The 12,718-nt window shown below is 41.3% G+C and overlaps 1 protein-coding gene across 6 annotated transcripts in view; it reads left to right on the top strand.

Annotated features, from left to right (window-relative positions):
• ppp1r9a (protein phosphatase 1, regulatory subunit 9A) overlaps nt 1–12,718 on the top strand; it is a 425,367-nt gene that overhangs the window by 255,521 nt on the left and 157,128 nt on the right. For all 6 annotated transcript variants that reach the window (XM_060824768.1, XM_060824770.1, XM_060824766.1 and 3 more), the window contains 2 exons: nt 3,572–3,890; nt 4,371–4,455. In XM_060824768.1, coding sequence (XP_060680751.1) covers nt 3,572–3,890; nt 4,371–4,455 — 404 coding nt within the window. The remainder of the gene's footprint in view (nt 1–3,571; nt 3,891–4,370; nt 4,456–12,718) is intronic.

The following is a 12,718-nucleotide window of genomic DNA, read 5'->3' as shown; positions in this document are numbered from 1 at the left end:
GCAGATGTGACAGAGATGTTGTTATGGGTGACTTCAACTTCCCCAGTATTGTTTGGAACCTCCTTAGTGCAGCTCAATTCTGTCAGGTGTGTCCGGGAAGGATTCCTGACTCAATGTGCAGATAGGCCGACTAGTGGGGGAGGCCGTATTAGACTTGGTGCTAGGCAACGAGCCAGGCCAGATGTCAAATCTCTCAGTGGGCGAGCATTTCAGTGACAGTAACCACAACCATCTCAGCTTTACCATAGCCATGGAGACGGATAGGAGCAGACAGTATGGGAAGGTATTTAATTAGGGGAGAGGAAATCATGCAGGAGGTATGGAATGTAAATTGAGAGCAATTGTTCTTTGGGAAATGTGCAACAGAAATGTGGAGGCTGTTTAAAGAGCACTTGTTACAGGTGTTGGATAACTTTGTTCCACTGAGACAGGCAAGGTGAGGGAGCCTTGGATGACGAGGAGAGGAGCTCCTCATCAAGAGGCAGAAGGAAGCTTGCATAAGGTTGTGGAAGCAAGGATCTGGCACAGCTTTAGAGGATTACAGGGTAGCTAGGAAAAAACTCCAAAATGGACCCAAGAGAGCTAGGAAAGTACACAGAAAAGCCTTGGTGGGAAGAACGAGGGAAAACTCAAAGGTGTTCTACCCTACGTGAGGAATAAGAGAATGATCAGAGAGAAGGTAGGGCCAATCAGGGATAGTGGAAGCAACTTGTGCCTGGAGTCTGAAGGGGTAGGGGAGGCTTCAGTATTCACTAGAGAGAGGGACCTTGTTAATAGTGTTACGACGCGGGATAAACCCCTCTGCTAATTTAAACCAGACACACAGAAAAGCTCAGTTTGCGCTGTAATCTGTGAGATTTCGAGTGGCAAAGAACTATCCCAAATATCACTATTTAAAGAAAAAATTAATAATATTATTCTTTCAAGTCCAAAAGAGAAACTTGGACAACAACTATTTACAACTCCTTTCTCTTAAACCTATCTTTTACATCATACTCGACAATACTGGTCTGATAAATTCTTTCATAACTTTACAGCAAATCACTTTCAAACCCAGTTATCATCTTCGGATGTCGAACTTTCTCTGTAGATTTCTCTAGATTGGCTTCAGTCTTCTGCTGCGCAAATTTCTTCTGGACAGGTACCTTTCAGAGAGCTATTGTGCTAGCTATTACATTGGTGCTTGGCAGCTCCTTGCTGTTCTCCCCCTAACTGTTCAAAATATCCATTTTATACTCCAAAACATTGGATCATTTCATTGGTTTGGTGTCATCCAAAACAGTAAAATTCAAATTCGATTGGACTTTGGTCTCTGGGGCATAATTTGAATTTGTTTTGTACCATGGCAACGTAAGTCCAGCTATTTGGGTCAACCAAATATTACACTTTTAGATCTTTCAGCACACTCTATGCCAGGCAGAAATTTCAGCTTCCTTAAAGGTACAGTGTTTGTCTACAACTTCATAATAATAATGAGAACACTGTAGACCATGTTAATAGGCTTGAACAGATTAATGGGCGGCATGATGGCTCTGTGGTTAGCACTGCTGCCTCACAGTGCCAGGGACCCGGGTTTGATTCCCACCTCGAGCAACTGTCTATGTGGAGTTTGCACATTCTCCCTAGGTCTGCATGGGTTTCCTCTGGGTGCTCCGGTTTCCTCCCACAATCCAAAGGTGTGCAGGTTAGGTGAATTGTTCATTCTAAATTGTCCATATTGTTAGGGGCATTAGTCAGGGGTAAATATAGGGTCTGGGTGGGTTAGTCTTCAGAGGGTCGGTGTGGACTTGTTGGGCCGAAGGGCCTGCTTCCATACTGTAGGGAATCTAATCTGATCTTAAGAAAGTGGATGGTGCTGGAAATTCTGGGAAGCATCAAGATAGATAAGTTCCCCAGGGCCAGACCTGATATATCCAAGGTTACTACAGGAAGCAACGAATGAGATTACTGCACCTCTGGCAATGATCTTTGCATCCTCACTCTCCATGGGAGTAGTACCAGATGATTGGAGGGAGGCGAATGGTGTACCTCTGTTCAAAAAAGCAAATAGAGAAATCCTTGGGAATTACAGACCAGTCAGTCTTACATCTGTGGTAAGTAAGGTACTGGAAAGAATTCTGAGAGATAGGATTTAAGACTATTTGGAAAAACATTGTTTGATTAAAGGTAGTCAGCATGACTTTGAGGGGCAGGTCATGCCTCACAAGCCTTATCGAGTTCTTTGAGGATGCGATGAGACAGGTTGACGAAGTTTGAGCAGTGGTTGTGGTGTATATGGATTTTAGTAAGGCATTTAATAAGGTTCCCCTCGGTAGGCTCATTCACAAAGTTAGGAGATATGGGATACAGGGAAATATGGCTATCTGAATACAGAATTGGCTGACCAAAAGACAACAGCGAGTGGTAGTAAATTGGAAGTATTCCGCCTGGAGGTCAGTGACCAGTGGTGTCCCACAGGAAATCTGTTCTTGGGTCTCTGCTCTTTGTAGTTTTTATGAATGACTTAGATAAAGAAGTGGAAGGGTGGATTCGTAAGTTTGCCAATGATGCAAAGTTGGTGGTGTTGTAGATAGTGTTGAGGGCTGTTGCAGGTTACAACAAGACATTGACAGGATGTGGCCGATGGAGTACAATCTGGATAAACACGAAATTATTCATTTTGGAAGGTCAAATTTGAATGCTGAATACAGGATTAAAGACAGGATTCTTGGCAGTGTGGAGGAACAGCGGGATGTTGGGGTCCATGTACATAGATCCATCAAAGTTGCCACCCAAATTGATCGAGTTGGCAAAAAAGCCTATGGTGTTTTGGCTTTCATTAACTAGCAGATTGAGTTTAAGAGCCACAAGGTTTTGCTGCAGCTCAATAAAACCCTGGTTAGACCACACTTGGAATATTGTGTCCAGTTCTGGTCACCTCATTATAGGAAGGATGTAGATGCTTTACAGAGGCTGCAGAGGAGATTTACCAGGATGCTGCCTGGATTGGAGGGCTTGTCTTATGAGGAGAGGTTGAGTGAGCTAGGGCTTTTCACGCTGGAGAGAAGAAGAAAGAGTAGTGACTTGATAGAGGTGTACAAGTAATGAGAGGCATAGATAGAGTAGATAGCCAGAGATTTTTCCCCAGGGCAGAAATAGCGGTCACGAGGGGTGATAATTTTAAGGTGATTGGAGGAAGGTGTAGGGGAGATGTCGGAGGTAGGTTCTTTGTGCAGAGAATGGTGGGTGTGTGGAATGCACTGCCAGTGGTAGTACATACAGAGACATTAGGGACATTTAAGCGACTGCTGGACAATCACATGGACAACAGTAAATTGAGGGGTGGTGTGTAGGTTAGATTGATCTTAGATTAAGATAAATGCTCGGCACAAAATCGTGGGTCAAAGGGCTTGTACTGTGCTATACTGTTCTATGTTCTATATATAGAACAGATGTCAGTAAGATTTTAAAATCAGAAAGTGGTTCAAATGACCAAAGAATTTTCTCTAAAACCAATGCAATTTGAATTGTCATTTTGTATGCTATTCAGAAATTCACAGCATTCTGTGTTTCTCCCCTATTGAAATAACAGCCTTTCGATAGTTATGGAAGTCCCACACACATTTCCAGATCCTCTCTGCCAGCATCCTTGAGGACTTGTTCACCAGCATCTGATTCTGGAGCCTCATCATTATCTCCAATAGCCAGCAATGCAGTCTTTTCATTTGATACTGCAGTTGAAAATCAAGCTCTGGGAGAACATAATCAGCGAGTTTTGACATCATCAGAGCGACTTTCAGAAGATTCTGTGGGAGGAACCACAACTTCATTGTTATCAAATTCTTGTCACAGTGCTACATTGTCTCTCTTGTATCATATGGATAAACATGGCAAAATGAGAAAAGCTGAAGGTATGAAAAAGATATTATTCTCAAATTCAATGATTATCTAGTTTATGCTTTGTAATATAATTGTTATTGCAATAGTAGCTGTTACAGCTGTTTGAAAAAGACCAGTAACTGCTTGATTGTCCATAATGCATCAATTTTTTTCTGTCCTCCTTATAAAGTTAGCAACAGTAATTTCAATAAATAGATTTTAAAGCTATCTGATGTGAATGTATTGGTTTTTAAGATATACTTTTTAAAAGCTATTAACTGGCAGCAATTCCATGTCTTCTATTTTTGACAAGAAAATTTTATTTTTGGACATTAGTGTTCAAATCATAACAAGATCAAATGGCAGCTAAAGATGGGGGTCTTATAATTGAAATGGCCAAGTTTGAATGAACAGAATTTGTTCTGTTTTGTTGATATATTAACAAAATAATCCTTTTTTTAAAGAGAGAACTATTTACTATATCGTGTCAAAAATAATGCTGTTGCTTTCAGATGACAACAGAGGTATTTCTTCAGCAAAAGTTAGTCCTCCTATGAATCAAAAAGAGAACACAAAACAAAGATTTGTTGACTTTGGGTAAGTTATTTATAATCCCTCAATATAGTATGTTGCAATTAATCTGAAGCTGCCAACTGCAAATTATTTGTTTTTAATTAAAGTCGTTCAAAAACATAATTCGAAACTGACTTGTTCAAAACCTTCACAGGATCGCAATATGGAATGCTGCATTTAAATATCGATTTCCTGTATTTTTAAGACCATAAGACATAGGAGTAGAAATTAGGCTATTCAACCATCAGGTCTGCTCCACCATTCAATAATGGCTGATAAGTTTCTCAACCTCATTCTCCCGCTTTTTCCCTGTAACCCTTGATCCCCTTGATACTCAAGAACCTATCGATCTCAGTCTTAAATATACTCAATGACCTAGCCTCCATAGTCTTCTGTGGCAATGAATTCCATAGATTCTCCACTTTCTGGCTAAAGAGCTTTCTCCTTATCTCCATTTAAAAAGGTCTTCCCTTTACTCTCAGGCTGTGCCCTCATGTCACAATTTATCCGACCAATAGAAATATCTTCCAAACATTCACTCTGTCCAGGTCATTCAGTATTCGGTGTGTTTCAATTAGGTCCTCCCTCATCCTTCTAAACTCCATTGAGTATAAACCGAGAGTCCTCAAACGTTTCTCATATGTTAAGCTTTTCATTCCTGGTACCATTCTTGTGAACCTCCTCTGATCACGATACATCCTTCCTGAGATATGGGGCCCAAACCTGCACACACTACTCAAACCGGGGTCTGACCAGAGCCTTAGACATCCTCAGAAGTACATCACTGCTTTTATATTCAAGTCCTCTCAAAATAAATGCCAACATTGCATTTGTCTTCCTAACTACTGACTCAACCTGCAATTTTACCTTGAGAGAATCCTGGACTAGAACTCCCAAGTCTCTTTGCACTTCAAACTTCTGAATTTTTTCCTCACTTAAAAAAAAGTCCATGCCTGTATTCTTCCTACCAAAGTGCATGACCTCACACTTTCCCACGTTGTACTCCATCTGCCACTTCTTTGCCCGCTCTCCTAACTTGTCCAAATCCTTCTGTAGCCTCCCATCTCCTCAATGCTACCTGTCCTTTGCCCTATCTTTGTATCTTCTACAAACTTCACCAGAATGCCTTCAGTTCCTTCATTTAGATCGTTAATGTACAAAGTGAGCCTTGCGCAACACAGCCTTGCAGAACATCACATGTCACTGGCTGCCATCCTAAGAAGGACCCTTTTATCCCCACTCTCTACTTTCTATAAAATAGTCAAGCTTTTATCCATGCTCACACTTTCCTTCTAACACCATTGGGTCTTATCTTACTCAGGAGCCTACTGTGCAGCAGCTTATCAAAGGCCTTCTTGAAGTCCAGATAGATAACATCCATTGGTTCTCCTTAGTCTAACCTGCTCGTTATTTTTTCAAAGAATTCTAGCAGATTTGTCAGGCATGACCTCACCTTGATGAAACCATGTTGACTTTGCCCTATTTTACCATACACTTCCAAGTATTCAGAAATCTCATGGATTCCAGGATTTTACCCATGACCGAGGTTAGGCGAATCAGTTTGTAATTTTCCATCTTTTGCCTTACTCCCTTTTTAAACAGTCGTGTCACATTAGCGATTTTCCAGTCCTCTGGGACCCTCCCTGATTCTAGCAATTTCTGAAAGATCACCACTAACACCTCCATCACCTCTTCTGCTATCTCCCTTAAAGTTCTAGGGTGATTTATCCACCTTCAGGCCATTCAGTTTTTCAAGCACTCTTGCCTTAGTGATGGCCACCATACTCAGCCCTGCCCCCTCAATCTGTTGAATCTTTGGGATATTATTTGTGTCTTCTATCATGAAGATTGATGCAAAGTAATTATTCAGTTCCTCACCCACATCCTTGTTCCCCATTTTCCAGCAGCCCAATGTTCACTTTTGCCTCCCTTTTGCCCTTTATATATCTAAAGAAATTCTTACAGTGTTCTTTTATATTGCTGTCTAGCTTACCCTCATGTTTAATCTTCTCCCTCCTTATTTCTTTTTTTGTTTCCTTCTGTTGGTCACAATCCTCTGGTTTCCCATTGCCCTTCACCACGTTATGTGCTTTGTCTATTGCTTTCATGCTATCACTGACTTCTCTTGTCAATCATGATTGCCCTTTCTATAAGCATATGAGGAATAAAAGGATGATTAGGGTAGGAATAGGGTCAGTCAAAGACAGAAGTGAGAAGTTGTGTGTGGACCCTGTGGAGATGGGAGAAGTGCGAAATGAATATTTCTCATCAGTTTTCACTCAAAAAAAAGGAGAATATTGTAGAGGGGAAGAATGAGATACGAGATATTAGACTAAAAAGGATAGAGGTTAGTAAGGAAGAGGTGTTATCAATTCTAGAAGGAGTGAAAGTAGACAAGTCCCCTGGGCCAGATGGGATTTATCCGAGGATTCTCTGGGAAGCTAGGGAGGAGGAACTGGAGCCTTTGGCTTTGATCTTTGAGGAGTCATTGTCTACAGGTTTAGTACCAGAGGACTGGAGGATTGCAAATGTTGTGCCATTGCTCAAGTAGAGATGACCCAGCTAATTATAGATGAGTGAGCCTTACGTCTGTTGTAGGAAAAGTCATGACAGCCTCTGACATCTCTTTAGATAGGATTTATTAGCATCTTGCAAGCAACATTTTAATTGGAGATAGTCAACATGGATCCGTCAAGGGCAGATCATGTCTCACAAACCTCATTAAGTTTTTTGAGAAGGTGACCAAGCATGTAGATGAGGGTAGGGCAGTTGACGTAGTGTACATGGACTTCAGTAAGGCTTTTGATAAGGTTCCATTTGGTAGGCTGTTGGAGAAAATGCAGATGCATGGAATTAAGGGTGATTTAGCAGTTTGGATTACAAACTGGCTTTCTGTAAGAAGGCAGCAAGCAGTGGTTGATGGAAATTATTCAGCCTGGAGTCCGGTTACTAGTGGTGTGCCACAAGGATCTGTTTTGGGATCACTGCTGTTTGTCGTTTTTATAAATGACTTGAACGCAGGCATAGGTGGATGGGTTAGTAAGCTTGCAGGTGACACGAAAGTCGGTGAAGTAATAGACAGTGTGGAAGAATGTTGCAGGTTGCAGGGAGACTTAGATAAACTGCAGAATTGGGCTATGTGGTGGCAAATGGAGTTCAATGCAGATAAATATGAGGTGATTCACTTTGGGAAGAATAACAGGAAGGCAAAACACTGGGTCAATGGAAAGATTCTTGGTAATGTCGATGTGCAGAGGGATCTTGGAGTCCATGTACATAGATCCTTGGAAGTTGCCACCCAGGTTGACAGTGCTGTTAAGAAGGCATATAGTGTGTTAGGTTTTATTGGTAGAGGGATTGAGTTCCGGAGCCGTAATATTATGCTGCAACTATACAAAATGCTAGCGCGGCTGCACTTGGAATATTGTGTATAGTTCTGGTTGTCCCATTACAGGAAGGATGTGGATGCATTGGAAAAGGTGCAGAGGAAATTTACTAGAATGTTGCCTGGTCCGGAGGGAAGGTCTAATAAGGAAAGGCTGAGAGACTTGGGACTGTTCTAATTGGAGAGAAGAAGGCTAAGAGGGGTTTATTAGAGATATAAAAGATGATCAGAGGATTAGATAGGGTGGACAGTGAAAGTCTTTTTCCTAGGATGATGACATCAGCTTGTACGAGGGGGCACAGCTGCAAATTGAGAGTTGATAAGTTTAAGAGGGGCAAGTTCTTTACTCAGAGAGTGGTAAGGGCATGGAATGCCCTGCCTGCCAATGTAGTTAACTCAGCCACATTAGTGAGATTTCAGTAATCCTTGGGTAAGCACATGGATGATGATGGGATAGTTTGGTGGTATGGGCTTAGATTAGTTCACAGGTCGGTGCAAGATCGAGGGCCGAACAATACTGGGCTGTATCGTTCTATGTTCTATTCTCTCTGTACCGTGCTTCTTTTTCTTCAGGATGCATCTCTTCTGTGTCTCCTGAATTACTCCCAGAAGCTCCTGCCATTGCTGTTCCACTATTTTTCCTGCTAGGCTCCATTCCCAGTCAATTCTCCCCAGCTCCTCCCTTATGCCTCTGTAGTTGCCTTTATTCAGCTGTAATAACCTTTGATTCTATCTTCTCTGTCTCAAATTGCAGAGTAAATGAAATCAAATGATCGCTGCCTCCTTAGGGTTCCTTCAACTTAAGCTTCCTTATCAAGACTGCCTCATTGCACAACACTAAATCCAGTATTGCTTGTTCCCCTGTGGGCTCCACCATAATCTGCTCCAAAAAAGCCATCTTGTAGACATTCTACAAATTCCTTTTCTTGCAATCCACCACTAATCTGATTTTCCCTGCATATTGAAATCCCCATGATCACTGTAACTTTGCCTTTCCTACACATCTTTTCTATCTCATGGTGTATCTTGCACTCCAGCTACTGACTACTGTTTGGAGGCCTGTACATACCTCCAACAATGGTTTTTTTAACATTTGCAGTTCCTTGATTCTACCCACACAGATTCTATACCATCTGACCCTCCATCATTTCTTCGTATTGTTTTAATTTCATTTCTTACTAATAAGGCAACCCCACCCCCTTTGCCTACCTGCCTATCTTTCAATAGCATGTGTATCCTTGAATATTCAACTTCCAATCCTAATCTTGTAGACAGGGCTGTGCATTTAACTTTAGTTGATGGTGTAAAAGTTACAATAATGAATTATTATTTGTTATACACTCAAATTTTATAAATTATGATTTTTCTCTTCTATTCACTTCAGTGGAAAGGAAAATCAGCTGTGTGTAATAGATGACTAATTAGTCATGCATATTTACACTTTCACCCAATTCGAAGATTAGTCTGTGAGATTTAAGATCAAGTGATGAGATTCAGAGTAGAGGTTAACAAGGTTCGGATGGCAGAGGCACAGATGATCAGGAGGTGGGAAGGATGGTGGATGAAAAGAAGCCAGCTGAGAGAATAGTGAGAAAGAGAAGAGAGGCTATATTTGCAGATGAGGAGTGAGGAGATGCTGAGGGGATAGATGGGAATCAGAGAAAGTTGGGTAAATATTGATGCTGCAGGTGTTGTGGAGAATTACCAGGAGACGTGGAGAGTTCTTCAAGAAGATGATTTTTTATTGCAAACAAAAGCTGTGACAACCAGGAAGCGAATTCATGATTGCCCCCGAACCTCTGGGTCCTTTTTTTTGGTATACATTTTCGTTATCATACTTTCTTCGAGTTTATCAGCATGTCCAATTGTGTTGGTTAGGGCTATCTTTCTGCAGTTATGCAACAAACCAATGATATTAGTTCACGTTATCTCTCTACTTCTGCCACTATGGTTTTTCAGCCCTAGGTTGACATCATGCTAACATTTACTTTTATGTCACATGTTTTGATTAACCTGATTTTGCTGCCGTTGGTACCTAACCTAATTATACTACCTAACTAAATAATTATGCCACCATTGTTCTATACCTGATTGACATAGCATTCCACAGATCCTTGTAACATTCCACCAGTCCTCATGTTTAACCCTTCACATGTCCTTATACTCTTTATTTTCCATATTCCCCCCTTTGAGATGTACTGGTCTCACCTAGAGAAAGAAAACAATAAGCCCAGACCCCCTGCTGTCCAATAAAAACATTGTAGGTCCCAACACGGACCAAATGAATTTCGAGGTCTGATTTGTAAAGGTTCTTCCTCCATTCCTGGGGTCCCTTGGGACACAAACCTGTCCTCCAGTAACCGGAAAGGAAAAAAGACCCAAGGTCCCTCACAATCTAAGACCCTTCAGAAGTGTTTTTCAGAAGTAACATCGATGTTCTCATTTGGACATGTTCCTCGCACCAAGATGTTGCCAGATCGTAATAGTAGAGCGGTGAAGCTTTGTCAGATGAGAGAATGTGTCCAGGGGTCGCTGAAAGAACCACGAGTGTAGTGATGCGAACTAGAAAATACTTAATAAAGGGTAAGGCACACCAAAAGACAAAAGCGACGACAAGTAAAACAGCACCTACAATAATTCCAACCTTGATGAACCAAGCTCCCCATTTTTCATAAGTCTTTATGATATTATTTTTCACTACTGGGAACTTTCTGCCCAATATTTTGACTGCAGTCCCTTTATTCATGGTTAAAGTCTTGTCAGTTCAACTGCCAGACAGTCCTTATTTTTACACTACTGAAAATCTGATGATACTTCGGGAAGTGTAACCATTCTGTTATTCATTTTACTCATCTATTTTTAACCTGCTGGTTTTCCATTTCTAAGTAGGTCCACAAACACTGTTAGTAAAGCAATCTCCACCTTACTTATTCTGCCCTATCCATTCAGGCCGTCATTACCCATAAGGCGGTACCGACAGGGATTTGCATACACCATGTGGAACTTTTACTGCCATCACGTGGAATTTTCACTACCACCACATGGAATTTTTTACTACCTTCATGTGGAATTTTTGCTAACACCACGTGGAATTTTTACTAAACCAGGTGGAATTTTCACTACCAAAACGTGGAATTTTTACCCAGCCAATTACTTTGTTCTACCCTCACTCACCCCTCACCCCACTGCGCAGCTTTCTTGAACAATCCTCCACGTCTCCTTCAACCGCAATTTACTATCTCTCGCCTTTCAGATCTTTGGATCGGAGAGACCCTCAGTCAGTTTCCCGCACCTCTGAGTCCCCAAGGACTGCCTCAAGCCAACAGAATATAGTCCGAATTAGCAGCAAAAGCGCTTAGCTCTTTTTGTTGGGTACCCATATTCTGTCAGTCTTGGGAGTGTCCCCTGGCAGACCGAGAAACACCCTGTTGGTGCTGCCCTCTTTTTGGGTAGATCTCTTCACAACTCTGCTCGCAGCACCGAATTTGTCATGGAGAATTACCAGGAGACGTGGAGAGTTCTTCAAGAAGATGATCTTTTATTTGCAAACAAAAGCTGTGACATCCAGAAAACGAATTCATAATTGCCCCCGAACCTTGGGGTCTATTATTTTTTATACCTTTTAGTTATCATGCTTTCTTCGAGTTTATCAGCATGTCCAATTGTGTTAGTAAGGGCTATCTTTCTGCAGTTATATAACAAACCAATTATGTTAGTTCATGTTATCTCTCTATTTCTGACACTATGGTTTTCAACCCGAGGTTGACCCTATTACATCATACTAACATTTACTTATATGTCACGTGCTTTGATTAACCCGATTATGCTGCCATTGGTACCTAACCTAATTATACTACCTAACTAAGATAATTGTACCACCATTGTTCTTTACCCAATTGATGTAGTATTCCATAGATCCTTGTAACATACCACCAGTCCTCATATTTAACCCGTCACATGTCCTTATGCTCTTTATTTTCCATACAAGTGAAGTTGAAGAAGGTTAGAAATCAAATGGCAGGGATATTCGAATGTAGTTATTTTCTAAGGAAACATGTCCTAATCAGTGGTGGAGGAGTCGTTTCGAAGATGAGAAAGGGAATGGTGTTGGTATGTAGAGGAATAGCTTAAAGTGAACTCGACAATCAACAAGACCAGGTGCAGAAGTGGATGAAATATTACTGGGTAGGGCTTACATCAGGGAGTGTAAAGTTTCTCATTGAATGTGAGAATGCAAAGACAAAAATTATAATCCGTGACTGAGACAGTAAATCTTTGGGGGAGTGTCCAAGAGGTGGCAGTAATGGTCAGTGGTGCTACTCAGCAAATTCCAGAATTCTCCCAGGGTATAGAATGTACATTGGAGTTTGTTAATTTTATGGTGGGACGAAAATCATTGTTCGTGAGTGTGCATATGAATACGTTGTTTGGTTCTTTTGCAGGGTGGGGAGAAGAATATTAGGGTTGAGATGCAATACTGTTCACTCTGCATGCACCGCTAACCGTAGCTACAGGGACTGGCAGGGAATAATCTCCTCTGAGTGATGAAGGTAAAACTGCTGTATAGGAAGGGGACTTGTATGTTGTTCAAAATACCTGAATGAAAGGAGATTCTTTGGCCAATAAGCTTGTAGTCAGGTACTTTGACTAATCCAAGTCCAAGGGACTTGTGGATTGGCTAGATCAATAGACCAGCTTTATGGATAGTATATTGGGCAGAGATAGGAAGGAGGGAAGGTATGAGAACCAAACAGCATGGGATCTGATACCTAGCGGAATTTCAGTCATGCATTTAATCAACATCAAGTAAAAAATCAGCTGGTCCAAAATTATGGCTGGAACGTCATGGCAGCCTTTCTTGTTTCTTTTATGCTCCCATTCACCAGAATCCTGCCCTAACCC

This window comes from Hemiscyllium ocellatum, chromosome 5 (assembly GCF_020745735.1).
Source record: "Hemiscyllium ocellatum isolate sHemOce1 chromosome 5, sHemOce1.pat.X.cur, whole genome shotgun sequence".
Taxonomy (NCBI): Eukaryota; Metazoa; Chordata; class Chondrichthyes; order Orectolobiformes; family Hemiscylliidae; genus Hemiscyllium; species Hemiscyllium ocellatum.
The sequence above is the reverse complement of the archived record's forward strand: the minus strand, read 5'-3'. Positions and strand labels throughout refer to the sequence as shown.